We start from the raw sequence: 26,704 nt of genomic DNA, 5'->3' as shown, positions 1-26,704 counted from the left end.
CTATGATTCTATGATAGGTGTAGGTGTAATCAATAACTTTGTGCTTCTGTCAATGAGCAGTGGCCTTTCAGCTTGAACTGATGTCTTATATTTGAGGTGCGGAGAGATCAGTCGCTGACTTACCACAAAAGTGCAATCTTTTGTTATCCTGTGTCATCTCATTTGGCAACCAAGGGCAAAAAGAAATTACAAGGTGCATTCGTGTTACACTGGACAGGATCGATGTGATCATAATGTAGATTCAAACCTAAAATAGCTTCAATATGAAGTTACTATTCTGAGCGCAAATCACTTTTATCAATTAAATATTTACCAACTAGAGCATCTCTTCCTTGAAGCATTGGTGATTATGCTGCTTTGTACAGGAGAATTAGGAGTGATGTTTAATGAGTTTTGACTGCTGTTATTTTTGGTGGACTTGCATATTACTGAACGGTTTAGGGAAAATTGACTGTTTGTTATAATGTTTGTGCTTTTCATTGAATAGTCATACAGATTTTTCAAAAATGAGGTGGTAGTGTTACATTCTTTCTTAAACAGAATAATGTAACACTTTGGGAAAAATTGGCAGCATAATATCCCATAAGTTGAAGATAAAATTGTAACTACTTCCACCGCTGGGAGGTACTTGCCGTGAGTGGTTACATAGACAGGTACAAATGTAATCCATGAAATGAAGTAAATCAACATACTAAATGTAATAAACTTAGCCTCATTGTAGTTTTCTGGCAGCTTCCTACCCTTAAAGGCAAATGTAAAACAAATCAGTGCAAGCAATGCTATATACCCCAACATGACAGCATATGCTACATAAGAACCCTCATTACATTCCAACAAAATTTCCCTTTGCAATCTCTTGGCATCCTTGTGAGCTTTTGGGCCATTAAAAACCAGCCACATTGTGCAAATAACAACCTGAAGTCCAGTACAGAAACTTGTGATGAGCCCGTAATTGTACAAGTTCTTCAAATGATTTTGATTAGCTGGGTTGAAGTTGAATGCTAGTAGTATTTTAAGTGATTTTGCCAGAGCACCTGAAACAGCGAGAGTAAAGCTGATGCCAAATAAGCACTGCCTGATTTTGCAAGTGACATCAGTCGGTTTTCCGATGAAAAAACCAACACTTACAAAACTGAGTAACAAAGAGGTGAGCATAATGAAGGACATGGTACCACCATTGGATTTAACAACTGGTGTGTTGACATTCCTAATAAAGATAATGGATATCACAATGATTAAAACGATTCCAAAGGCCGAAAGAGTTAACAGTACAATAGAAAATCCACTGCTCCAGTCAAGAAATACAATGTGTTTTTTGTGGCAACTTGCACTTCCACTTGGTGCCCACTCATCTGCTAAACAAGGATAGCATTGCAGTGCATCTGAAATGAAAAAGGTCAAAAATTATAAAAATGAACAGGTCAAGTTATTCATTTAAGCTTTCTTTCTGATCTTAGTGGGAAATGGTTTGTTGTGGTCTTCACATGGGCCTTTGCAATCCTATTATTCCAGATTTGTGATTGTCCTGCAAGCTGAATGAAATTGTCTACTGAACAGTTGAGCAATATGATCCTCGGAGCCATCCCTGATCCTTGCTGACTTGGATGATTTGAGCTACGATGATGGTAAGAACGCTATAGTTGACCCTGCATCAGGAAAATGAATTAGGCTCAACTTTTACTTCAAAATACTTCCTAGGGGGAAAAAAAAGTGTCTTTGTGTGAATTACAAGCAAAAATTAGATAAAGTTGCCTGTGATTCCCTTCTTGGTTGAAAACAAGGACATAAGAAAGACCACATGGCTGGTGGAGCCTGCTCTGCCATTCAATCCAATCATGGTTGATTTTGGTTCTCAATTAGCACCACTTTCCACCCCCACTCCCCATATCTCTTGATCCCTGAGAAACCAAAACCTGTCTATCTTAGCCTTGAATGTATTCAATGTTGGAGCATCCACAACCCTTTGGGGTAGAGAATTCCAAAGATTCACACCTCTCCATCTTAAGTTATAGGGCCCTAATCCTGAGATTGTACCCCCATGATTTAGATTCCTTGACCAGCATAAACACTCTCTTCACATCCATCCAGTCAAGCCCCTTCTGAATCTTGTATGTTTCAATGAGATCGCCTCTCATTCTTCTAAACTCAAGCGAATATAGATCCAAGTTTACTCAGCCTGTCATTGTAGGACAGCCTCCTCATCCCAGGGACCATTTTAGTGAATCTTCGCTGTACTACCTCCAGTGCAAGTTTATCTTTTCTTAAATGCATAGATTTCTTGCTATATTTGCATACTAATTTTATACATTCTTTGTATAAGCACACAAAATCTCATTAAACATCGATATTTACAAGTTTTGCAACTTTTTAAAAACATTCTATTTTTCTATTCTGATGACCAAAGTGAATAACTTTACACTTCTCTATATTATACTCCATCTGCCATCTTGTTACCCACTCACTTAACCTGTCCATATCTCTTTTCAACCTCTCTGTGTCCTTCCTACTTCTTATTTTCCCATCTAGCTTTGAATCCTCAGCATACTGAGATACATTACCCTGTCTATTCATCTAAGTCATTTTATAGATTGTAAATAGCTGAAGCTTTGACACCGATCATTGTGACGCTCCAGTGTTCATTGCCTGCTGACATTGAAAATGCTCTTTTTATGCCGACTTTCTGCTTTCTGCCCATTAGCCAGTCCTCTGTCTATGCTAACATATTATCCCCAAACCATGAGCCCTTATCTTGCTTTGGTGTGGCACCTTATTGAATGCCTTTTGGAAATCCAGGTATGCTACATTAACTGGCTCCCCTTTATCTACCCTATCAGTTACATTCTCAGAAACTCTAATAAATTTGTCAAACAGGATTTCCCTTTAGTAAAACCATGTTGACTTGTTCTAATCATACAATGCTTTTCTAAGTGCATTGTTAAGACTCCTTGATAATTGATTCCAGCAATTTCCCAGCAAATAAGGTTAAGCTAACTGGCCTGTAGCTCACTGTTTTCCTGCTGCCTCTCTTGAAAAGTGGTGTAACATTTGCCAACTTCTAATCTGACGAGATTGTTCCCAAGTCTAAGGAATTTTGGAAAATCATAACTAATCCGTCCACTACCTACGCAGCTATCTCTTCTAAAAACTGAGCGTGTAGGCCATCAGGTTCATAGTATTTGTCAGAGTTTAGTCCCTTAATTTCCTCCAATACTTTTTTTCTCTGCTGGTATCGATTTCCTTAATTTCCATACTCTTTTTGGCCCCCAGGTTCATGCTAATTTCTGGCATGAAATTTTGTGAGGACAGATACAAAAATACCTCTGTCATTTTTTAAGTAAGTTTATTTATTAGTCACAAATAAGGCTCACATTAACACTGCAATGAAATTACTGTGGAATTCCTCGAGTCATCACACTTTGGCACCTGTTCGGGTCAATGCACCTAACCAGCACATCTTTCATACTGTGGGAGGAAACTAGAGCATCTGGAGGAAACCCATGCAGACAAGGGGAGAACATGCAAACTCCACACAGACTGACCCAAGCCGGGAGTCGAACCCGGGTCCCTGGTGCTGTGAAGCAGCAGTGCTAACCAATGTGCTACCATGCCACCTATTTCCTAATTCAACTGTACATCAGTGAACCGAGGAGGGGAAAAGATTGGTCAAAACAATCTCAGATTAAAGTGTCCACTGTTTGAGATGCATGAAAAGAACGGTGAATGTTTCTGTGCAGCTCACGTTCTGTAGCATGGATTGTATTAGGATTGTTTTCTTCAAGATTATATTGCAAAGGTATAGTACCTCACTGTGGATGTGGCTATTGTGACAATACTGTGCTATTAATACCTTTTATGCATAAGCGGTACTGCTTTAAGATGCAATATTTTGTTACAAGCAGTCGGTTTGTCTGGGAAATCATGCAGCTCAGATGCTGAGAAAGCAGGATAATAACTGATTTTTACTAGGAATGTGTTACTCTGTAAAGTTAATGCACCTTTGTTTACTTAACTTTTCCTGAGATTTCAGACTAGGTATCTGGAGTCATTTGAGTTTTCGATTAGGTTGAATAGCAGGATTGTATAATGATGTGAGTATTGGGAGGAGCTAGGTCTATAGCAAGGATTCTGTGGTGTTTTTAGTTTCACTTTTAGAGTGGAGTTCTGGCTGGGAATTGCTTGAAGTCAAAGGTCTTCTGCAAGCTGCTGAAACTCATTCCCTCACTCTCTCAACTCCCAAGACTATTAACAAATGTTAAAGCAATTATGCCTGTGTTTAAAGTGTGTTTAAAGTCTATAAGAGAAATATTGCTTAATTGGAATGGATACAGTGGTAAGTTAGAACTTAGAATTGTTTCCTTTCATTTTAAGTATTGTTCAACTAAGCTAATTTATTTGTTATAGTTAAACTGTGTTAAATAAAGTTTGTTTTGATATAAATTCCCTAGTTTGTCAATAGAATCACATCTGGGAGCAAAACATCATATCCTCACATTTATGCCAAAACAGAAAAATTGTTGGGGTCTAGTATGGCTTCATAACATACCTGTGGTTTCGATCTGGCTCCCTAACACTATAGAGGTGGAGGACTTTGTCTGGGGATACCTTACTAATCCATTGCTCCCATTAGCAACCTAATGATGCAAAGATACCATCCACCCTCTTCTACCACTCATACTTCACACATGTGGTGTAATGCATGACTGTACAAATAGATGACTCAGACAATAATTTACAGACAGACTTGTTTATTACCTACCAGTTGTTTCGGAGAATGTGTTGGAACTGCAGTTTGCACAATTGTAGCAACATGTGTGTTGGCTTTCAGAAGACAACTTTATTTGCCCTGGTTGGCAATGCCTTGAACAATTCGATGTCATACCCTTTTAAGAAAATGAAAATAAGATTTAGAAATTTAGAGACCTAGAAAGAATGGCAATAACAACATCTAATATCTATTTATGCTATCAATTAAGTTGTATAATATGCCAGTTAATTATAATTTTAGAAGTTAATAGAGGCAGCTTTATGTGGTTCAAACAAGTCATAAGAACATAAGAACATAAGAAATAGGAGCAGGAGTAGGCCATCTAGCTCCTCGAGCCTGCCCCGCCATTCAATAAGATCATGGCTGATCTGAAGTGGATCAGTTCCACTTACCCGCCTGATCCCGCCTGAAAGTCGAGTTTGGAGTAACGCTGGGGTCTTTTTGTGGTTACTCTAAACTAAATTAAGCAAAATTTTCAAGAAGGATAATTGTCAAACAAATGGAAAATTTAAACGAATGAGAAAAGAACGTTATGTTCTGTTAAGTTGAGTGCTTTAAACATTTGCCAGCATACTGGAACCAGTTACTTATGAACCCACCTTCACACATACAAAACAAGACAAGGGTTTTCTGGTCCCGCACGCAGTGGGAATGAATGTTCCTGCCCAAATTCAAGGATCTTTGGCTGGGCCCTCAAATTTTCTCTCCCACCCGCGATGATTCCCACTATAGGCAGGACCAGAAAATCCTGGGACAAAATGATTGGTTATTGTACCTTTTTGATTAAAAATAGTGTAATTTTCAAATCTTTATTTAATTATCAGTAAATAATCCAATCAGCATTTACTTATTTTGGCCTTCAGACAATGCCCGGACTAATCAATTGAAAAATATTTTTAAAATGTTATTGCAGTTAACCTAGTGGCCATACATAATTAAATGCTGGATATTTGTTGATTATCCACAAGATGAAAATTATGATCTAGAATTTCTGCTTGATTGCATCTGTTTTAGAAACAATTCAATCTATATCAATGTAGCCAATACCAAAGATTGTAGAGTTTTAAGCATAATCTGCCTTCAACACAACTCAAGCACTTGTGACTTGTTGGGATTAAAGGGCCGAGTTGAATACCTTTCCATGTGGCAAGTTTGGTGATGGGGGCATTTAATCAGGCTGGAAGGTGGTGGATGGAAACCCTACTGCCTTCCTGACTCCACCTCATTATATCTGTGGCAGGAAGTCACTGAACAGCCTTCCACACACACTGCCAATTGAAGTGGGCAATTAATGCCCACATATGGCTCTCATCCTGCCAACATTGGTATTAACCCACCAGTGGGAGGGCACGCAGAGTTTCTTGCTGGCTCCCAAGAGAGACCCTTCATTCAAAGGACCTCAGTGCTTGATTGAAGGAGTTGGCATCAGTAATGGGAGTGCTCTGCTAAGATTTTCTGGTTTTCCTTTAGATATCCAACATCTGCAGTATTTTGCTTTTTAGTGAAAGCATAAAACAAACTGGCATTCGTGGACTTGCCGACTCTTATACACCTTGTATGATTTTCCTTTCCATTGGGGAGGATCCTCTGGGCCTGCTGACTGCTGGCAAGAACCGTAATAGCCTGGAACTTCGGGCACAAAATGGGTTTGGCAGCGGGCACTAAATCTATCGTGATGCTCCCAGCCTGCCTCACCCTGCTGGCCCTAGTCTGGTTCCTGCCTGGAGTGGGTGGCAACTTGATACTTATGCAAACCTGCTAATTGTAATACAATTAACGGATCTGATGGCCCATTCACTAGCCCGCTGCCATTCACCCGCCCACCTCTCCAGCAGGAAATGCTTTTATTTTTATAAAACCATGTTGACTCTGCATAATCATATTGCAATGTTCAATTGAGGAAGTCAATGAGTTCCTTGCATTATTGGAGGTGAAGCTAGAAGTTGCGGGTAAGTTAAGGGGACAGTGGAGAAAAGAAGCTGGAGATTATCATTGTGCTTTAGGATGATCCTGTAGCAGTGGATAGTTTTGTGGAGGAGAGTGAGGCTCGGTGGTACGTTTGTCTGGTGCAGTTAGAGCTGGCGATATAATTAAAACCAACATGCTCAAATCTGCATTCCTGGACATTAGGGAATAAATTTGGAGCTACACTTTGGGAATGAAAAGGATGGGAGAGATTAAAGGTTTTGCAGGTAGGAAAGACATTGAAGTTGTGTTGAACAAATGTGTCAAAGAATCACACAGAAAGAAACCCTTTGGCCCATCTTGTCTGCGCCAGCCCTCAAACACCTATCAATCCTAATCCCATTTTTCCAGCACTGGTTTAGGTGGAGCAAGCTGATGATTGCAATAATTTTGCGGCACATGTCAAGTTAAATCCTAAGCAGTAGAAAGTTTAAGTTACAGTTGTAAGTAATTTGATAGAGTGCTTTTTTTTGTTGGGGCTGGAAGGAGATAGAGAGCTGAGGGTGGTGTGTGAGGTAAGGAAGATGGTCTTGTCTGTAATCTAGATTAAGAGGCCAAGGAAGATGACAGGGTCAAGACAATGACTATAAATTCAGTTAGGACAGTTTGTATAGATGGAGAAATTTAGGGAGAACAAGAGGATAATGAAGTCAATGGAAAAAGGACAAAGGGAGTGAGGCGGGAGACATGACATTCATCTATTCACTATGTTAACATGCAATAACGCTTCTGTTGTAATACAAGACAGAGGAAAGTCATCATTTTGTTATGCTTATGACTGATAATTTACTAACTAGAATTTTTATGTGCTATGCTTAGTTCTAAAATGTAAAAGTTAATATTTATTAGTCTTACCTCTAATTTATTGAATGTTGAATTTTTAACTCTAATTTTATCCTCCTGTATATCATACTCTGCAACTATGTGATTAAACTCCATTTTGCCATTGACAAATTTCCACATGACAATATCATATCCAGAAATAAAATCTCCTGAAGGATCAAATTGGATCTTTGTTCCTTCATCAGTCAGATTGACTTTCTTCAGCTCTTCCAACAACTGCAAGAAAAATTGAGGAGTAATTAAAATGCATTTTATTTAAGATAACAGTACTAAGTGTAATATCTAATTCTAAGTAGACTGGGAACAGCTTCTTGTGGGAAAATCTACAGTGGGGGGTGCTCAGAAAGGAAATGGAGAGAGTACAGGCTCAACATGTTACTTTGAGGATGAAATGTAGGAGAAACAAGTCCAGCAAACCCTGGAGGTTTAGGAATATTCAGGACTGGACAAGCGAAAGAAAGACTTTTAGCACGTACAAAAGTAACAAATCAGCAGAGGTCTTATTGGAGTATAAAAGCTGGGAATTTAAGGAACTAATTAGGAGAGCAAAGAGGGGGAATGAAAAAGCACTGGTAGGTAAGATTAGGGAGAATCCCAAGATATTTTTTAAGTATAACAAGGAGAAGAGGATAACCAGGGAAAGAATAGGGCCCATCAGGACCAAGGGGCCAATCTGTGTGAGGAGCCAGAGAACATGGTAAACGAGTACTTCACATCTATCTCCACACGGGAGAAGGAGGATATAGGTACAGAATTTGGGGAGAGGGACTGTGATGTTCTTGTACAGTTTTACATAGGGAATGGGGAGGCATTGGAGATTTTGATGGGCTTAAAAGTGGACAAATCGCTAGGTCCAGATGCATTGGATCCCAGGCTGCTGTGGGAGGCAAGGGAGGAAATTATAGGGGCTCTGACCCAAATGTTTAATTCCTCTCTGGCCAGAGGGAAGGTCATAATGCCGGCATTAGACTGGGGTGAGCACAGTAAGAAGTCTCACAATACCAGGTTAAAGTCCAACAGGTTTATTTGGTATCACAAGCTTCCAGAGCGCTGCTCCTTCATCAGGTGTATGGAGAGTTGGGTTCACAAACATGGCATATATAGACAGAGACTCAATTGCAAGATAATGGTTGGAATGCGAGTCTTTACAGGTAATTAGCCTTCAGGAGAACAGTAACCACTACACCACACAACACTTCCATGGCAACCTCTGCAAGATGTGCGGATCATCAACACAGATGCCACCATCTCACGTGAGAACACCACCCACCAGGCACACAGTACATACTCCTGTGATTCGGCCAACATTGTCTACCTCATACACTGCAGTAAAGGATGGCCCGAGATGTGGTACATTGGCAAGACCATGCAGATGCTAGAACAATGGATGAACATCGCACGACAATCACCAGGTAGGAGTGTTCCCTTCCTGTCAGGGAACACTTCAGCAGCCAAGGGAATTCAGCCTCTGATCTTCGGGTAAATGTTCTCTAAGGCAGCCTTCAAGACACATGACAACGCAGAATCGCTGAGCAGAAACTAATAGCCAAGTTCCGAAGCACGAGAATAGCCTCAACATGATCTTGGGTTCATGTCACACTACCTATAACCCCCACCATTTGGCCTGGGCTTGCAAAATCCTATTAACTGTCCTGGCTTGAGACAATTCACACCTCTTTAACCTGTGATTATCCCTCTGTCCACTCACATTCTCTGTACCTGTAAAGACTTGCATTCCAACCATTATCTTGCAATTGAGTCTCTGTTGATATTTGCTGTGTTTGTGAACGCAACTCTCTACTCATTTGATGAAGGAGCAGCGTTCTGGAAGCTTGTGATACCAAATAAACCTGTTGGACTTTAACCTGGTGTTGTGAGACTTCTTACTGTGCATAGGGGAAGTGTCAGACAGCTAATGTGGTTCCACTTTTCAACAAAGGTGGTAGTGATAAACCAGTGAATTACAGACCAATGAGTCTCACATCAGCGGTAGGGAAACTAATGGAGAAAACTCTGAAGAAAATTAATCTCCACTTGGAGAAGCAAGTTTTAATCAGCAATAGTCAGCATGGCAGAAGGAGGACATGCCTAATGAATTTGATTACATTTTTTGAGAAGGTGTCTGGGTCTGTAGATGAGGGTAGTGCAATTGATATAGTTTATGTGGATTTCAGCAAAGCCTCTGACAAGGTCCCGCATGGGAGATCGATAATGAAGGTAAAAGCACATGGGATCAAGGATAACTTGGCAAAATAGATCTGGCTTAGCGGTAGGAGATAGAGGGTGGAGGTGGAGGGCGATTTGCGTGACTGGAGGCCGGTCTCCAGTGTACCGCAGGGATCAGTGCTAGGTCCCTTATTATTTGTGATCGATATAAACAATATAGATGAGAATGTGGGGGGGATGATAAGTAAATTTGCAGATGACATGAAGAATTGGCAGGGTAATTAATAGTGAGGAAGAAGGTCTTAGGTTGCAGGAAAATACAGACAGGTTGGTCAGATGGACAGATCAGTGGAAGATGGAATTTAACCCTGAAAATTGTGAAGTGATGCTACTTGGATGGAATAACAAGAGAAGGGAGTACTGAATAAATGGCAGGACACCAGGAAGCTCATAGGAACAGGGGAATCTTGGGGTCTTGTCCACAGATCCCTGAAGGTGACAAGACAGGTTGATAAGGTAGTTAAGAAGGCAAACGGGACACTTGCCTTTATCAGCCGTGGCATAGATTATAAGAGCAGGGAAATTATATTGGAGCTGTATAAAACATTGGTTAGGCCTCAGCTGGAGTAGTGTGAAGTTCTGGTCGCCTCACTTTAGGAAGGATGTGATTGCACTGGAGAGGGTGCAGAGAGATTCACCAGGATGTAGCCAAAGTGGAGCATTTGCACTATGAAGAGAGGCTGGGTAGACTAAGGTTTTCCTTAGAGCAGAGAAGGCTGAGGGGGGGAGCAAATTGAGGTGTATAAGATTACGAGGGGTATGGACAGGGTGAGTAGGAAGCAGCTGTTCCCTTGTGAAGGGTTAATAATGAGAGGGTATAATTTTAAGGTGAGTAGCAGATGGTTTAGAGGGGATCTGAAGAAAACATTTTCCACCCAGAAGATGGTGGGAGTCAGGAATGCACTGCCTGGCTGGGTAGTAGAGGCAGAAAACTTCACAACCTTTAAAAAGTACATGGATAAGCACTTGAAATGTCATAACATTCAAGGCTATGGGCAAAGTGCTGCAAAGTGGGATTAATGTAGATTTAGTGTAGTTTTATTGGTGCAGACTCGATGGGCTGATGGGCTCTTCTGTCCTCTATGACTATATGACTTTATGGATTACAGGGTATTGTTGTTACAATCTTTAGCAGAAACGCCAAACCTGTGAAATTTCATTGTGAATATTCTGAACAATTCCTTGAAGGCATTCAGTCCTTAAATATCTTTTTTTGTGCTCACCCATTTCTTTCCTAGGACATACGCAGGTAAAAAGTGGACGTATTAGTGAGAGGCGACATGGTTTTGTGAAGGGGAGATCTCGTCTCATTAACTTGAACGAGTTTTTTGAGGAAGTGACGAAAATGATTGATGAGGGTAGAGCAGTGGATGTTGTCTACATGGACTTCAGTAAGGCCTTTGACAAGGTCCCTCATGGCAGACTGGTGCAGAAGATGAAGTCGCATGGGATCAGAGGTGAGCTGGCATGGTGGATACAAAACTGGCTTGGTCAAAAAAGACCAGTGGAAGGGTACGTTTCTGAATGGAGGGCTGTGACAAGTGGCATTCCTCAGGGATCAGTACTGGGACCTTTGCTGTTTGTAATGTATATAAATGATTTGGAGGAAAATGTAACTGGTTTGATTAGTAAGTTTGCGGATGACGCTAAGGTTGGTGGATTTGCAGATAGCGATGAGGACCATCAGAGGACACAGCAGGATATAGATTGGTTGGAGACTTGGGCAGAGAGGTGGCAGATGGAGTTTAATCTGGACAAATATGACGTAATGCATTTTGGAAGGTCTAATACAGATAGGAAATATACAGTAAATGGCAGAACCCTTAAGAGTATAGATAGACAGAAGGATCTGGGTGTACAGGTACACAGGTCACTGAAAGTGGCAACGCAGGTGGAGAAGGTAGTAAATAAGGCATATGGCATGCTTGCCTTCATTGGCCAGGGCATTGAGTTTAAAAATTGGCAAGTCATGTTGCAGATTTAAAGAACCTTAGTTAGGTCACACTTTGAATATAGTGTTAAATTCTGGCCGCCACACTACCAGAAGGATGTGGAGGTTCTGGAGAGGCTACAGAAAAGATTTACCAGGATGTTACCTGGCATGGAGGGCATTAGCTATGAGGAGAAGTTGGCACGGACAGAGTGGATAGTCAGAAGCTTTTTCCCAGGGTGGATGAGTCAATTACTAGGGGGCATAGATTTAAAGTGCGAGGGGCAAGGTTTGAAGAAGATGTACGAGGCAAGTTTTTACACAGAGGATGATGGGTGCCTGGAACTCATTGCCGGGGGATGTAGTGGAAGCAGATACAATAGTGACTTTTAAGGGGCGTCTTGACAAATACATGAATAGGATGGGAACAGAGGGATATGTTCCCTGGAAGGGTAGAGGGTTTTAGTTCAGTCAGGCAGCATGGTCAGTGCAGGCTTAGAGAGCCGAAGGGCCTGTTCCTGTGCTGTAATTTTCTTTGTTCTTCGTCAGCTATGGATAACAGAGAAAGGAATTCAAGCCAAATGATATGCAGAACCTGATCTCTCAAAGGGAAATCTGTAAACTGATAATTTTCTTCTTTGGTGAAGATTTCCCTTTTACCAACAGCATGAAGGATAACTGATATTTTGGGAAAAAGTAAGGAAGTAAGGTATATATTTAAAGATTCTCCCTTTTCACTGGCCCAGAGAATTAAACTTAATTGAAGCCAGAGCATTTGGTTTACGTGTAAATTTTTAGTCCTGGAATCTTTCAGCAGACAATGGCAGCAACCACGGTGTAGCTAAAGAATTTCCCGCTAACTATTTCAGTAGTACCACTCATAATTCATCACATTGTCACACTATAGTATGCAACAATATGCACCCAGATGTCAGCATCTAAGAGGGAATGTCAATTGAACCTGGCTTTAAAAGCCATTTCAAAGATACACTGCTAATAATCTGCCTGTCTCAGATAGAAGAAGGCTGCAAAGCACCACACAATTTAAAGGCAGAGTCAAATATATTAAGGATTTACGTGGACGCTACATGCATAGCTTGTGCCTGCAAGTAGGATAATATCATTCACTGTCTCTGCTGTAGAATAATGATTTACCTTCCAAGGTGCAAAATCGAATGATTTCTGGCAAATTCCTTCATTACATTTTAATAGATTTCGAATCGCATGAGCAAGAGCAATCACCGACCATTGTATGTTGGAAATAACACCTGGTTCAATATTATTCACCAGAAAATCATCTTCCTGATATTGTCTTTCCATGTTGTCAAGATAATATCCATTAGCATCCACATGACGTGTATGGTTGGAAATACACATCTCTAGCTCATCATTTTGAACGTTTACACAAAGGATTCGAAGCCTGTAATACTCTCTTAAAAATGTGTTAACGTTATTAGGGTTAACTGGTAATTTCTTCACATAGTTTTGAAACTTGGAAAGATTTCCACTCTTAAATGTAAATCCAACAATATCCCCGATGTTTTGAATGTTCTCCAAGCGAGTAATGTTACTGTTGGTTGACCAGCTGTCACTGGCAATCCAGATTTTGCTTATGTTGTGTGCGCCCAGTATCTTAAACAGTTCAATGACATGAGTGCTTTTTCCAAAAATAACAATGACATTCACTTTTGTTCGGTTGATGATAATGTTTGCTATTTCTTTTATTCTGGTATTTGTGATTTGAATAGATGAATAAAATGGAATAACTTCTTGAAAAGCGATGCATATACCCAGGCTCTCTGCTTGTGTAATGAAGTTATCGATCCCAGACCGGCTGTATTCATCGTCACTTGCAATAGTTCCCACCCAGTTCCATTGGAATCTTTGAACCAGATTGACCATGGCTTTGGTCTGGTAGTCGTCACTCGGAATAGTTCTTAAAAAAGCAGGAAAACGAGCCTTGTCACTAAGGATTTGAGCAGAAGCTGAGTAGCTGATCTGTAAAAAGATTTGAATGTTCAGAAGGAAAGTATCACTTTTGAAGTCTGCATTTATAGCGTGTTCCATAAATTAGTGTTATTGGTCAATCATTTTATTAGAATTTTGCAGAGATATAAATCCACATGAACATAGGAACATAGGACATAGGAGTAGGTCGAGGCCATTTGGCCCTTAGAGCCTGCTCCACCATTCAGTAAGATCATGGCTGACCTGTCTCAGCTCCACTTTCCTGTCTGTCCCCTCCCCCTTCCTCCCCCACCCCCTCACTCCCACATGCCCATAACCATTGATTCCCTTGTTTATCGAAAATGTATCTAACTCAGACTTGAATAAACAGAAAGAGCCAGCCTACACTATTTTCTGGGGAAGAGAATTTCAGAGACCAATGACGATCTGAGAAAGGCGATTTCTCCTCATCTCTGTCTTAAAAGATAGATCGCTTTTTCTTAAACTACGTCCCCTAGTTTTAGTCCCCCCCACAAGAGGAAACATCCCACTGATATCCACCCTTTTTTTTCATTCATTCGTGGGACATGGGCATCACTGGTGGCCAGCATTTTTTTGCCCACCTCGAGCTGCCCAAGGGCAGTTGATAGTCAACCACATTGCTGTGGCTTTGGAGTCACATGTAGGCCAGACCAGGTAAGGACGGCAGATTTCCTTCCATAAAGGACATTATCACACATCTCCTATGGAAAGATCCAGTATTCAGTGTAAGTCCCTTTTTTCAACAATCAAACTTCATTGTTTTCTTTCTCAGTAACTAGGAATAGGATGGTTTTGTAAATTCCTAATGCTGAATGCTACAAGATATCATTTGAAGTATATAGAAATAGAATGCATTTCAGAAAAGGCAATGTTGAATGAGCTTGATGAAAAGAAAAAATTAGTTTTTATTTATTTGGTAATTCCATACAGGGCCTTGTTTTCCAAATAAACATCTCTGCATGATCTCATTATTGTTGATTTAACGATTATGTACCACACAAAAGAACAGGATGGTGCCTACAAATTGAAAAAAAGCTACCATAAAAAAATAGTCAGGCCATATAGTTTTTACAGAAGAAAAGGGTGAGATTTTCTAGTCACGCCCACCCCAAGACCGGAAATTCACATTCAAGGTCAATAGACCTTTGAATAGTCTGCCAAATTTTCCATCCTGCCCGTGATGATTCCCATGGTGGGCAGAACCACAAAAGAATCATGCAAATGCATGTTGTATTTCAATTCTACAGGTCGTACAGGGATGTGGTCAAATCAGCATGTTATACAGTATACATAGCACACAAAGATGCTACTTCCTGTAGTAGCACTCAATGAAATAGAAGTCGATCTCACAGAATTACGACCCAAAATACAATATTGAGGTTTGAGTAAAAATAGTTGATTTCTGTACATTTTCATAAAACTGAAAGCAGCCCTGTGTGCCTGGAATATTTGATGGTGAGTTATCAGTGTTTGCAGTCATTAAATATTTGAACCTGCCCTCAACTTCAAGATTAAGTGTGAGTGCAGATTAACATGGAAATCCTGAAGTTGTGTTCTGTCATCCACTGCTCCCCCTCCTGCCAGGTATAACCAGCTTTCTATTTATTTATTTTTATTTATTTTATGAGTGTCACAAGTGGGCTTATGTTAGCATTGCAATGAAGTTACTGTGAAAATCCCCTAGTCGACACACTCTGTTCGGGTACACTGTGAGAGGAAAGCAGAGCACCTGGAGGAAGCCCATGCAGACATGGGGAGAACGTGCAGACTCCACACAGACAGCGAGTCATGCCAGGAATTGAACCGGGTCCCTAGCGCTGTGAGGCAGCAGTGCTAACCACTGTGCCACCATTCTAACTGCAATCTGAGCAACCAATCCGGTCCTGAAAAAATAATTTTATATTTGTGGAACTGTGCATGATGATCAGTTAAATTTTTGAAATGACTTTTTAAAAATGAGAGTTTTCATGGTATTTTAGTTTCAACCTTAATCCCATATGTAAACCCCAATCTTTATTCTAATGCTGTGAAATTTGTTCTTCGTGCTTTTTATTTCCTGATTGGCTCTTTGTGAAAGTTGTTTGAGTGTTTGCTTGGATAGCGTGATGACTGTTTGGCACTGCAAATCCCCATTAATGTTTGCTGCAATCAATTATATGTCAAGAGAATAAAATTTCTCAATACAGAGATCACAAGATCTTTCACTACATTTTTCTTCAAGTTCAGCGGCAAGTGCCCTGCTTGTAGAATAATATTTGCAAGAGTGAGGACCAGGCAGAGACATACTGCAGAACTTCTTGTGTCAGTGCTAACAATACTTAGCACTTTTAAAAGGGGAAAAATCAAGAGAAAAATGGCTTTGGAATAATTTACCACAGAATATAACAGTGTAGATGTATTTATGAAAAGAGAAGGTATATTGAGGGTTATAGAAGTTTTGCAGGATTGTGATCAGCTATCAAAGGACAGGTTTGTTGGCCTTGTGGCATTTTCCTTTTTCTAAATGTTTGTTTTCTTCTGTCATGTGAATTCATGATTGTGTTGCCACATTGTTAAACAACTCTAGCTTTGCATTACCCAATGTAGGAATCATGAGTTACGATAAACAGGAAAAACACTAAAATAATTTTATAGCAAAATAAACATCCCTGGCTCCAGTGAAGAAAACATAGTTACCTGAGGCATAAGTTGGATGTTTAACAACCTTGCAACAGCAATGCTAACTTCTGAGGTAGCAGCTCCGATAACGGCCTTCACTGCTGGCTGGTAATCTGTATAATTGCACTGAACTTTGACACAGTTGTCTGTCGAGTTGAATTTGGAAATGAACCTCAAGGTTGCTTTCAGAGCCTTTGTAGGATCTGTGCAAGTGTCATAAATTTCGTATCCCAGTTTGATTCCAGGTAACAGAGTCGAATTATTTATCATCTCAATGGAGTGGATCAAGGCAATGGTTTTTACCAAGCCTCGCACATCGTACCTGAACATCAGAGAGTAACAGAAACAGAATTAGGAATGGTAGATTATCAGTTAAATGTATTGGCTACGTGTTTTTATTCCAGTAATATGATCACTATCTATTGTATTATGATAATGACTATTATGGTCATTATTAATATGACCATTATCACTGAGATATTCTGTTATTATTCTATCATAGTTACTACTAGAAGAAAAGAACATTCATCTACACAGCACCTTTCACGGCCTGAGACAATTCTAAAATGTTTTTCTGTCAATTAATTGTTTTTGATGTGCAGTCATTGTCGTATTGTACAAAATATGGCAATGAACTTTGCACACATCAAGTTTCCATTTCAGAAATGAAAGAAATGACCAGATTAGTTGCTTCTGGGTGTTGTTTGATAAACAAGAATTCCCCTATTCTTCATCAAATGGTGTCATTTGATCTTTTTGCGATTCTTTTTCAACACTGCATTGCAGATTACATGTTGAAGCTCCTAGAATGTGGTTTGAACTCAGGAACCTAAAAATTCGGATTACTGGCTCCCAATGTGACAAACAGGAAGTATGTACACAGTTAGGGCCAAAAATGCTTCCATGCTGCCAAACCTGCCCGAGTGGATATTAGAAATAAATCTGGGATAAATTACATTTTTGCACATGTTGCAAGATCCATTTTTGATTTTCGAACGCCTCAGCATTTCACTTGCTGGCCTCTCTCACATAACTTAATGTAGTTATAATATTCCATAAAGGCAGTTGATGAAGGATGGTACTGGAGCCATTCTTCATACAATTTTATAAGCATTCATTTATGGAGTTACACATTGTAAGCATAAGAGTGAATGCCCAGTTAATGCCCACTGTTCAATTCATGTGCAATCAACACATGGTACTGAATGGCAGGAAGGTCACTTGAATTAACAGAAGAACACAAGAATTAGGAGCTGTCCTGCGAGTCTACTCCATCATTCAATAAGATCATGGCAAGTCTGATGGTAGTCTCAGCTCCAATTTCCTGTGTCCCATAGCTCTTCACTCCCTTCTTGATTGAAAATCTATCTAATAACGTGAATGTGAGGCAGGGAGGAGCTGAGTGCTTCATCAGTAGATCACTGCAGTTCCAACTAGTTACTAATCAAGTCTTCAAGTAAAAGATTTAATGAAGAGGTAAAAGACACAGAACAAAATCCAGTTGGCTTTAACATTCTCATCCTTGTTTTCAAATCCTTTCATGGTCTTGTGAAGGAGTTGAGGCTACCTCATTGAATGTTTTTAAGGCAAGGATAGATAAATTTTTGAACAGTAAAGGAATTAAGGGTTATGGTGAGCGGGCGGGTAAGTGGAACTAAGTCCACAAAAAGATCAGCCGTGATCTTATTGAATGGCGGAGCAGGCTCGAGGGGCCAAATGGCCTACTCCTGCTCCTAGTTATTTTGTTCTTATGTTCTTGTCCCTTTCTATTTCAGCTGTCACCTGCAGCTGCATGACCCTCCAGGTGAGCTCTTCTCATTTGCTGCACCTTTATCACAACTTCAGTTGCCTGCTCACTAAGATCCGGAATCATCTCACTACACTGCTCCCTTTCCTTTGTTAAGACAAATGAAACTTTAAAACTTGTTATAAGCAAGTAATCCGGGACATCTCTGTGGCAGAGGCCTTGATGCATTGTTGTTTAAAAACCTTAGCAACTCATTCATCTGAAAGTTCCAATTTCTTCCTTTTACCCTTGTTGGGTGGGATTTCCGCCCCCCGGGTGTTTTGCGGCAGCGGAGGCAGCCCGCCATTGGCTGGTGGCGGGATCTTCCCACCCTGTCACTGTCAATGGGTTTTCCCGTTGTTTGCAACCTCTGCCGCTGTGGAAGCCAGCGGGGTTACCGTTAGCGGGACGAAGATAACACCAGCATAAAATTTTGGTTGTTATTTGACATAGATGTTTAAATATTCATGATACATTTGAGGCAAATAGAAAGTGATACCAATTATTATTAAAACTTAGATAGGAAGCCTGTGGAAGTTCGGTACATAACTTGTTGATCTTTCCTTTATCCCGACATTTTAGCCCCAGTTTAGCACGAGATACTAATTTGGCGAAAGGGGGGCAAGGTGGGAAACTAGCCACCAGGGTTTTTTTTTACCTTACTTTAAGTTAATTGGAAGGCTCTATTCTCCAGATTGTAACTTGCAAATGTCCAACTTCTCACCCCCATATTATCAATTGTCCTTTTTCTCTTTCTTCCAGGTCCTTCTTGCAACAGGGTGTTTCTGCTGAAGGAGATATCTCAGAGGAGGACAATTCTCCTGAGAGTGCACTATTATGCAATGGGTAACAGCAGGAACTGATCATTGGAATAGCCCAGGAGAGAAAGCTTCAGAGCTTGGGGCCCTCTCCTGAAGAAAATTGCTGTCCTCATACAAGCAGTTATTTGATGAAATATTCGAATATCAAAGAATTAAGAAACTACGGCTGAAAGTGTGGAGGAGTCTACTTCTAGCCCAGGTATTCATCTCCCATGGCTTCAGAGTCTGCAGTCTACGTGGGAGCATGTCCTCCTCCAGGGACGCTGCAGCCAAGACATCACTGTAGAATTCTATTCTATCATGCTTTATAGCTTAGTTGGAAGTTCAAAGGGTTGCACCATGGAGAAATTGATCAATTGATTAGCAGCCACTCATCTTCTGTAACTTGGTCCACAGTTCACTGTAAGCACTGAGCCCCAAGATCATGGGAACAGCTGCCGTGCCATGGAAGCCTCTCTCACAACGTCAGCATCTTTATTCATAGAATAGAATCCCTACAGTGCAGAAAGAGGCCATTCGGCCCATCAAGCCTGCACCGACAACAATCTGGCCCCAGGCTCTATCCCCATAACCCCACATATTTACCCGGTTAATCTCCCTGACACTAAGGATCAGTTTCGCACGGCCAATCCACCTAACCTGCACATCTTTGTACTGCGGAAGGAAACCGGAGCACCTGGAGGAAACCCATGCCGATACAAGGAGAACGTACAAACTCCACACAGACAGTCACCCGAGGCTGGAATTGAACCTGGGTCCCTGGCACTGTGAGGCACAGTGCTAACCCACTGTGCCACCCCATGTCAACCAAATCTGCCATTGTGCTAGCAAATCAGCTGAGCCAAACTACCCCGGCAATAGCTCTATAGCCCTTGGCTCTTACATATGTGAGCATCTCATGGATCCTATCATGTGGAACAGTAGTCTTTCACCAGCTTTGATGAGGCCACTCAGAAAGCACTGCATTGAAATTGTTCAATCGTCTTTTAAGAACAGTATTCTGGGTGATCATTTGGGTGAAAAATGAATAGAAAGCAGGTTATTGTATTTTCCATTAAATTGATCTCATTTATCAGGTTTCACACTTTAGGTGGCAGTGATATTTAATAGCAGCTGCTGAGATTGCATTATCAGCTTGTCATTGATATAGAGATTGCCTGGATAGTTTGAATGTTATTTAATGAAGCATGTATGAAGGGCCTTTAAGCAAAACAGGTTCTCTCTACATTCTTAGGGCAGAGATATGATTATTGAGATCACAGCACTTGTTCCAAGAAATTTATTTAGCCCGCTTTCTTCTGCCACCTCCTTGCCTTCCCCCAGCATTTCTTGTCTAACAAGGACTGCTGCCTCTTCCATAGTAAGAAGTCTCACAACACCAGGTTGGTTGTCGCAGCGTCTGCATGGTTTCCCCAATGTCCCGAGGCATGGTACATTGGGGAAACCATGCAGACGCTGCGACAACGGATGAATGAACACCGCTCGACAATCACCAGGCAAGACTGTTCTCTTCCTGTTGGGGAGCACTTCAGCGGTCACGGGCATTCGACCTCTGATATTCGGGTAAGCGTTCTCCAAGGCGGCCTTCACGACACACAACGACGCAGAGTCGCTGAGCAGAAACTGATAGCCAAGTTCCGCACGCACGAGGACGGCCTCAACCGGGATATTGGGTTCATGTCACACTATTTGTAACCCCGACAGCCTGCCTGGACCTGCAGAGTTTCACTGGCTGTCTTGTCTGGAGACAATACACATCTTTTTAGCCTGTCTTGATGCTCTCTCCACTCACGTTGTTTGTATCTTAAAGACTTGATTAGCTGTAAGTATTCGTATTCCAACCATTATTCATGTAAATTGAGTCTGTGTCTTTATATGCCCTATTTGTGAACAGAATTCCCACTCACCTGAAGAAGGGGCTTGGAGCTCCGAAAGCTTGTGTGGCTTTTGCTACCAAATAAACCTGTTGGACTTTAACCTGGTGTTGTTAAACCTCTTACTGTGTTTACCCCAGTCCAACGCCGGCATCTCCACATCATGATGGAAATGCACATGTTTTGGTTCCCAATCCAGCAACGCCCATAATTAAATCTCATCCTTGTGTTCAAATCCCTCCATGATCTCCACCTTTTGGTTCTTCCTCCAATCCTATAACTCTCTGAGAGCTCTGCATTCCCCCAATTTCTTTTACATAGAAACTAGAAGCAGGAGTAGGCCATTTGGCCCTTTGAGCCTGCTCCACCATTCATTTTGATCATGGATGATCATCAAATTCAACATTCTGATCCCCCCTTCCTCCCATATCTCTTGATCCCTTTAGCCCCAAGTGCTATGTCTAATTTCCTCTTGAAATCAGACAATGTTTTGGCCTCAATTACATTTAGTGGTAGTGAATTCCACACATTCACCACCCGCTAGGTGAAGGAATTTCTCCTCGCCTCAGTTCTAAAAGGTTTACCCCTTATCCTCAATTGCTTCACCATTGACAGGTGTATTTTCTGCTGCCAAGGCCCTAAGTTTTAGAATTCTCTCCATGAAACTCTTCTCTATTCCATCTTAATTTTCGAAATCCACTTCTTTTTTCAAGCTTTTGGTTATCTGTTCCAGTATTACCTTATGTGGTTTCATGTCAAATGTTATCCTTTAATACTCCTATAAGTTATCTTGAGATGATTTATGATCTTTAATGTGCGATATAAAGGCAAGTTGTTGTTGTGTTGGTATATCCTTGACTCCAGCAGCTATCCTGTTGCGGGAACAAACATTGGATGAGAATGTCTCAGGTTTCATCACGAGTCTTCCTGCCACCAGCCATTGGCTGCACATTGATTAAATGGTGTCCCTTTCTATTTCTCTGATGACCATATGTGTGCAGTTAATAATGCTGTGCATGCAATGGAGGCCAACCACAGCTGCTCACTCGTATTGACTCATTCGTGCGCCGGAATTCTACCGCTATGGAATCAGAACAGGCGAGGGGCGGACAACGGAAATTTCCATTGATTAGAGGGCGGGAATTTCCAAGTCTCGCTCGAGGGAGGCCGTAAAATCCCACCCATGGTGTTTGCTCCACTTAATACAGCTGTGTGCTCTAGACTACAATGTACAATTGATGTTCACTGTAGCTGACCGTAGTAGTTACAATAAATTGGAAGTGTAGTAGAAGGGTCCAGCACGTATAGGCTTAATGCGGAACTAAGTACAGAACCACCCACACAGTGATGTAGGAGAGCGCATGACTCGCACTCAAGTTAAGCCTAGTGTTGGACAGAGCCATGTGTACCGGCTAGCTTGGAGACAGCTCCTGGCTTGTACTCTACTGTATATTTGTCAATCGTTCTAAGAGTTAACAAAGACTTGCAGTTAACCTACGTATGACTACAAAGATTCTTCAGATCTACTAAACTGTAACCAACACCCTACAGCAGAAAGTTACCAGTAGATCCTGACTCCATGGTTCAGGAGGCAACAGGGCATATTCCAAGAAACTGCAGATGTCTTTACCAGCCAGTCCAGAGAAACTTCCTCCAGCATTGCTCCTCAAATCAGTCTTGGCTGATAGACTCTGTGCACTGGGCATGAGCTCTTATCAGCAGCATCAGGCTGACACCGCACCCCCCCCCAACCCCCGACCGCTTGCCCCCCACAATCCACTGTCTTCTTAAAGTCATTGGGGTTGGTTGCCAAAGTTTTTGATGATGCTTTTCCTCTTCCTTTTTTCTGCCATCCAGAACAACTTCCATTATAGAACACTTTTAGCATAGTAAAACTTTCCAAGACGCTTCACAGGAATGGTTATCAAGCAAAATTTAACACAGATAATGTTAATGAGATAAAGGGACAGGAGACCAAACCATTTGGTCAAGGAGGTATGTTTTAAGGAGCATCTGATTGGAGCAGAGAGATAGAAAGATGTTTAGGGAGAGAATTCCAGAATTCATTGTCCAGGTAGCTGAAAGCATGGTCGTCAATGGTGCAGCAAAGGCAATCAAGGATGTGCAAGAAAAGATTTAGAAGAATACAGATATCTTAGAAACTTTGGGGGCTGAAGTAGATTACAGAGGTAGGGAAAGGTAAGGCCATGAAGGGATTAGAAGACAAAGTTGAGAATGTTTAAAGTACTAATGCAATAATTGTATTCATGAAAAAGACAGAAAGCTTTCAAAGTATGAAAAGATCTAAGAGTCGCACATTGAATTGGCTTCACAAGTCATTCAGTTGTGACAAACCACAACATCGAATAAAATGTCCAATGGCAAACAAAAGCTGGTGTTCTACTGTTCTATGGAAAAAAGCCTGGGTGATCCAGCATATTGTGGTAATATAATCAGGGCCTAGTTTTAAGACTGATTAAATTGGATATCCTAAACTAAAGAATTGGGCATATTATAATCAAACACAGTCGAACCTCGGGCAGGCCAGACTTAACCAAGGTCAAATATACAAATACACAGAATCATGTCTGGGCCTGGCCCATCAATCACCCAGCAAAGTTCAATGCATTCTACTGAGACCCAGCAGGAGATCATGGCACCCCATTGAAATGCACCGGGCTATTGTTAGAAGCCCAGATCGGGCCAGAATTTCTGTCACCTAGATTTCCTGCAGTTATCTTACAGGGCAACAGGTTACATGTAAGGTTACATGGAGATGGGACACCTGGGAGTGGGTCCCTGTATCCTGTTCAGGCAGACATCAAGAAAACCACTGGGTATTGGGACCCCTTCCCGGGACCTCATTGGCCGGAAGCCAGAGAAGTTTCTGGAACGGCAGGCAGGCAGGGGGATAAAGGTACGGCATCTCAGACACACCAGGAACAAAGACTCAACGAGGGAGGCGACCTTGACCATCCGGAAGACTGACCAGCGAATGGAGGAAGGAAGAAGCTGCCATCGAGACTCACCTTCGTGACGACGGACCAGAGGGACTCAGAGAATCAGGCCTGCAGTTTAACCAAACCACCTTTGGGGGTAGTATACTTGAATCTGGGGTATCCTCTTGTTTTATGTGGGTAATTTAAGGGTTAATAGTGTTATTATTAGTAAACTTATTGAACCTTTACTTATGTTTGTCCTTTGTCCATCTTGTAAATAAGGGCGCTGCGGTAAAACATTTGAGTAAATAAATTGGTCGAAAGTATCTGAGAATTACAGGTATAACGATATTATTTAACCACATGTTGATTGAATGTTCTAATGGTCATAAATGTTTTAGGATCACAAAAATGAATAGCATGAAAATACGCTACCCAGTGTAACTTTGTGTTGCCAAGGGCACCTAAACCAATAATTACCTACACTCACCAATGCCTTTCGGTGGGCTGATCTGATGACATTTTTTAAAGTATGATACACCTTCATTTCTATTGTAAATCAAACTTTTTTCAATAATTTGAAACAATGCATCAGGATTCTTGTTATTATTTAAATTTATTATTTTGTTATAAACATCTAAGCAAAAAAGGGTAGCATGGACCAGTTGGGCCGAGTGGCCTGCTTCCATGCTGTAAACCTCTATGACTCTATGACACTTCCAGAAAAACAACTACAGCATCTTAAATGGTACAAAATATCTGCTTGTGTTGCAGTGTGCATTATAATGTGTAAAGGTTGTTCCCTTCTGATTAAGCACTTTTAACAAATGTTTTTACATCACTGTGCTAACTTTAACCCAATGAATTAATCTGTAAAAAATACTTTTAATTTAGAACACTAACTTTTTACACCATTTACATTAATTTATCACGAAATACATATCAGTGCCTTTGCTATGTTTAAATCAGTCACTTACCCTGCACAATGTTGACTCTCTGGTTTTTTGAGAATCAAGATCTTTTCATGGACTGGAATGAGACCACCAATGATGATATCTCCTGGGGCCCTGGTATTGTCAAAATCGTCAAGAATCTCACAAGCAAACAACGGATTGATCGATAAGGCACACAACATGAGAAACACATTGTACAGAATCATGCTTTGGAGCATTTCAAGATTATTTCCTAATCATAGACGGGATCAGATTATGATTATTCTTTGTACACAGCCAGCAAGTTCCTGGTATCTGTGGGTTACATGAGAAACAGACTCTGAAATGCTCAGCCACACCTTGTTTAAAGAGTTCCTGCTTCTCCCATTGGTTAAATGTAGGCTTCTGGATTGTTGAAATACAATAGGCACCAATCAGAAATGCAGTGGCATTCATCACTGCCCAGGCGTTTAATTCCAGTTTTATTCATTGGCATCATGTTATGGCACATTTTATTTTTGATTGCTTTGGCAATTTGATCAGGTTTTCAATTAGATTATATCAAGAAATGATCATATTTATGGTTAGCAACAGGGCTTTTTTTTAAACTGCCATCAATTTGCATGAGGAAACTGATAGTTTTTCCATTAGTTCATTGCCCCCCCCTCCCCCCCCCCGCCGCCCCTCCCCACCCCATTGCAGTATACCGCATTGCAGTATATATTTAACTGCTGGGGCCCCTGAACATACTGTTTGCACCAGGCAAAGGGTTGGAAGTGGAGAGAAATCAGCTCCTGGTCTTTGGAACATTGGGTAAACCTTGCTCATCTGCATGCACTCAACTAAGCATGAAAAGAAATTCCAGAGAGCTCTTAAGAGAGAATCTAATGGGATTCAAGGCAGATAAGTCTCCGGGGCTTGATGGCCTGCACCCTGGGATACTAAAGGAGGTGGCAGCAGAGATTGTGGGTGCATTGATTGTGAAATTTCAAAATTCCCTGAATTCTGGAAAGGTTCCAGTGGATTGGAAACACGCTAATGTGTCGCCCCTATTCAAAAAGGGAGAGGGGCAAAATGTAGGAAACTATAGGCTGGTTAGCTTGACCTCAGTGGTGGAGAAGTTGTTGGAATCAATCATTAAGGAGGAGATGACTGAATATTTGGAAAGACAAAGCTCCATCCACCATTATCAGCATGATTTTACGAAGGGTAAGTCATGCTTGACAAACTTGTTTGAGTCCTTTGAGGACATAACCAGCAAGGTGGATAATGGAGAACCTGTGGATGTGACATATCTAGACTTCCAGAAGGCATTTGACAAAGTGCCACGTAAAAGACTGATCCAGAGGGTGAGATCGCAGGGGATTGGGGGTAGAGTATAAGATTGGATTGAGGATTGGCTGACTGACAGAAAGTAGAGAGTCGGGATAAATGGGTCCTTCTTTGGATGGTTAACTGTAACTAGCGGGTGCCGCATGGGTCAGTCTTCAGACCTCTACTGTTTATAATCAATATTAATGACCTGCAAGCAGGGATAGAGTGTAACATAGCAAAACATAGCAAAGTTGTCCTTGTTCAGGCCTGAGTAAAATTGGCAGTAGGATCCAATTGGCATTATTGACTGCTTATCAACATTGATTTTGGACATTAGCTCAGCCTATGAATGTTTGAGTAAAAATTGCAGACAGCGGAATCCAGGCAGCTCCGGGGCTGCTAAGTAATTTCAGTAATTTTAACTGCCCTCTTCTCTCAGTTTTAGAATAACCTAAAATAACCCCCACAATAATTTCCTCCAGAAATACAAACAAACTGACCATGTTTTTTACCAGCAGTAATGAAGAAGCATGAAGTGATTCCAGGTTAGATTTTTACTCTGGGGCTTCCAGCGTGAGGACTAAGTGGGCTCACTGCCTAGTCTTACTGGTGGTAGGCCGAGTTTATTTTGAGAGCTAGGCTGATAGGTTGCGCACCTGAGA

The 26,704-nt window shown here is 41.1% G+C and overlaps 1 protein-coding gene across 1 annotated transcript; it reads right to left on the bottom strand.

The window, feature by feature from the left end:
- Positions 1-309: 309 nt before the first annotated feature.
- On the bottom strand, positions 310-24,967 carry gprc6a (G protein-coupled receptor, class C, group 6, member A). Its single transcript, XM_078213694.1, has 6 exons — positions 24,774-24,967; positions 16,395-16,698; positions 12,885-13,727; positions 7,586-7,789; positions 4,757-4,880; positions 310-1,382 (listed from the first exon to the last, which is right to left on the bottom strand). Exons 1-6 carry the CDS (start codon positions 24,965-24,967, stop codon positions 310-312), a joined length of 2,742 nt encoding a protein of 913 aa, XP_078069820.1.
- Between the last annotated feature and the right edge of the window lie 1,737 nt (positions 24,968-26,704).

Source organism: Mustelus asterias, chromosome 5 (assembly GCF_964213995.1).
Source record: "Mustelus asterias chromosome 5, sMusAst1.hap1.1, whole genome shotgun sequence".
Lineage (NCBI taxonomy): Eukaryota > Metazoa > Chordata > Chondrichthyes > Carcharhiniformes > Triakidae > Mustelus > Mustelus asterias.
This window is presented reverse-complemented; position numbering and strand designations above follow the sequence as displayed.

Excerpts from the sequence above, each read along its gene's own strand:
- gprc6a (XM_078213694.1), bottom strand. The coding sequence starts at position 24,967 with ATGCTCCAAAGCATGATTCTGTACAATGTGTTTCTCATGTTGTGTGCC. Across the intron at positions 16,699-24,773 it reads GAGAGTCAACATTGTGCAGG|GTACGATGTGCGAGGCTTGG; the intron begins GTAAGTGACTGA and ends TCTGATGTTCAG. Across the intron at positions 4,881-7,585 it reads CAACATTCAATAAATTAGAG|GGTATGACATCGAATTGTTC; the intron begins GTAAGACTAATA and ends TTTTCTTAAAAG.